This window comes from Mandrillus leucophaeus, unplaced genomic scaffold (genome assembly GCF_000951045.1).
Source record: "Mandrillus leucophaeus isolate KB7577 unplaced genomic scaffold, Mleu.le_1.0 Scaffold24, whole genome shotgun sequence".
Taxonomy (NCBI): Eukaryota; Metazoa; Chordata; class Mammalia; order Primates; family Cercopithecidae; genus Mandrillus; species Mandrillus leucophaeus.
In genome coordinates this window covers 3,872,189-3,875,010 of record NW_012102476.1, presented here as the reverse complement: position 1 = coordinate 3,875,010, position 2,822 = coordinate 3,872,189, and the positions used below count along the sequence as shown (strand labels likewise).

Here is a 2,822-nt window from a genome sequence, read left to right as displayed (position 1 = left end):
ACCACCACGCCCGGCTAATTTTTGTATTTTTAGTAGAGATGGGGTTTGGCCATGTTGGCCAGGCTGGTCTCAATCCCATGACCTCAAGTGATCCACCCACCTCTGCCTCCCAAAATGTTGGGATTACAGGCATGAGCCACTGCACCCGACCATAATTTTAAAATTCTTAATTCTTAGTCACACTTGACACATTTCAAGTGCTCAACAACTACATGTGGCTAGTAGCTACTGTACTGGATAGTACAGCTATAGAACATTTCCATTACAATAGGAAGTTCAATTGGGCAGTTTAGACCTTGAGGAGTTCTTCCAGTTTAGGGTATTTCAATTTTTTAAATCACACCACAGTACAAAGTACACTTGGCACTGTAAACCTGTTGACATGTCCATATAGAAACACAAGTGTGTGCTAGGATCATTGGGAAGGTAAGGCTGGAACAAGAGGAATCCTGCACACTTTTATTGGGTGTGAAATAAAAGCTGCTCAAAACAATACTTACCCTTAATAAAGTGCAACACCCTGAATTTTCTATCTTATCCACTTTATTTCTTCCATTTAAATAAATTTAAATGCTGGGCTTGCCCACTGAACTGATGTACTCAGAAGGATAAAACTGCAACGGCTGAAAGTAACAAATGTTTGGGTGTCTGGAGACTTTGACAATCTTGCTCTGGTTTGCACTCCTCATTTTAATTTTGTAAATTAAGATACTGAGACTTGGTTGGGCACAGTGGCTCACACCTGTAATCCCAGCACTTTAGGAGACTAAGGCAGGAGGATCGCTTGAGACCAGAAGTTTGAGACCAGTGTGGGCAACATAGCAGACCCCGTCTCTACAAACAAATAAAAAAATTAGCCAGGCATGGTGGCACTTGCCTATGGTCCCAGCTATTCAGGAGGCTGAGGCAGGAGGATTGCTTGAGCCCAGGAGGTTGAGGCTGAAGTGAGCCATGACTGTGCCACTGCACTCAGCCTAGACGATAGAGTAAGACCCTGTCTCAAAAAAAACAAAAAAAACAAACAAAAAAAAATATGTACAACTATTATATATCAATACAAGAAAAAACCAAGGCAGGTACAGTGATGCACACCTGTAGTCCCAGCTACTTAGGAGGCTGAGGCAGGAAGAACATTTGGGCCCAGGAGTTCAAGTCCAGCCTGAGCAACACAGCAAGACTCTCATCTCTTAAGAAAAAACTAAAATCATGGCTAAGGCCTCTGGCTCTGAGGTAGCACAATCTAGCTGGTAGATCTAATTCCTGTCTGGGTCCCTACACCTATCTGCAGCTCTTCTATAAATTGGGGATAATAATGCTTACTTCACAGGCCTGCTGTGAAATGTCAGTGAGGTCATGTATTAAAACACTTAGCTTAGGCTGGGAGCAGTAGCTCACACATGTAATCCCAGCACTTTGCGAGGCCGAGGTGGGCGGATCACCTGAGGTCAGGAGTTCGAGACCAGCCTGACCAATATGGTGAAACCTCGTCTCTACTAAAAATACAAAAATTATCTGGGCGTGGTGACAGGCACCTGTAGTCCCAGCTACTCGGGAGGCTGAGACAGAACTGCTTGAACCCAGGTGGCGGAGATTGCAGTGAACCGAGATCGTGCCACTGCACTCCAGCCTGGGCGACAGAGAGACTCCATCTCAAAACAAAACAAAACAAAAAAAAGCCAGCATTTAGCTTAATACTTTGGCTCACTGGCTAACAAGTGTTTGGCATTATTATTCTAATTCCAGCCCACCGTTTTACTGCCTGTGTGACCTTGGGTATGTTACTTAATCTCTCTGAGCCTGCTTCCTCACCTACCAAAAAGTAACTATTCCTGAGTGTTGAACTGTTGGGAAGAATGAGGAGCTTATACACAAACAGGACTTGGCAGGGTGCCTGGCTATAGCAACTGCCCAATAACATTCTCGTCTTTCCCACTAAACTTCAAGTCATTTTTCTACTAAGACACAGCCACTAGGAGACAAAAGAGGCTACTGGTGCAGGAGGCCTGAGTTCTAGTCCCAGCTGTGCCATTTCCTTGCTGTGAGACTGCAGCGAAGCCCTCACCCTCTAAGGCTGTTTCCTTAGCTATGAAAAATAAGTAAGAGGAAGTAGGTAAAGTCCCTGACACACTACAGGAGCTTAAGAAATGGGATTTGCTATGGTTTTGGCACTGGGGCCCGAGAGACCCAAGGGAGCTGGCAGAGACAGCTAGGCCTCCCGGGCCTGTGGATGGGAAGGGATCCGGACCTTCTGCACATGGTTGATCTCATCATGCTTGCGCTTTTGGTTGCGAGTGATCTTGCGCTCAGGCTGCTCTGCGAGCTCACTCAGGTACTTCTCTGAGTTCTTTTGCACAGCATCCTTCACTGTCTTGGTCAGCGCCAGCCGGTTCTTGTCTACCCACTCGTCCAGCCGCCGGTTAACTGTAAGGATGGGCCATGAGAGTGCTGCCAGGGCACCCAACTCCCCGCACCCAGGCCCAGATGCACCAAGCCACTCACAGCCCACATAGTGTACATAGAATTCCTCTCGGCCCTCCTGGTCGTTCACTCGAGACTGGATCACTTCAGCAGAATCTGTGATGGAAAAAGGCTAGGGTCATCAGGAAGGTAAGGCTGGAACAAAAGGAATCCTGCACACTGAGGAGCAGTTTCCAGAATCCAGGGTCACGCATCAGCTAACCTCACTAGTTCACCTCTGCCATTCTACTCAATCACTGCCACAACTGTGAGGTGGACTAGGTTGGGGCTGTTATTACTATTTTATGAATGAGAAAATAACTGGGGCTGCGTGCGGTGGCTCACGCCTATAATCCCAGCACTTT

The 2,822-nt window shown here is 46.8% G+C and overlaps 1 protein-coding gene across 1 annotated transcript in view; it reads right to left on the bottom strand.

Moving 5' to 3' along the window:
* Positions 1–2,672, bottom strand: part of KAT8 (K(lysine) acetyltransferase 8) — a 14,752-nt gene extending 12,080 nt beyond the window's left edge. Inside the window, exons 1-3 of the mRNA XM_011982554.1 lie at positions 2,639–2,672; positions 2,500–2,574; positions 2,246–2,421 (exon numbers count right to left, since the gene is read on the bottom strand). Of these exons, the coding sequence (XP_011837944.1) occupies positions 2,246–2,421; positions 2,500–2,574; positions 2,639–2,672 (285 nt within the window). The remainder of the gene's footprint in view (positions 1–2,245; positions 2,422–2,499; positions 2,575–2,638) is intronic.
* Between the last annotated feature and the right edge of the window lie 150 nt (positions 2,673–2,822).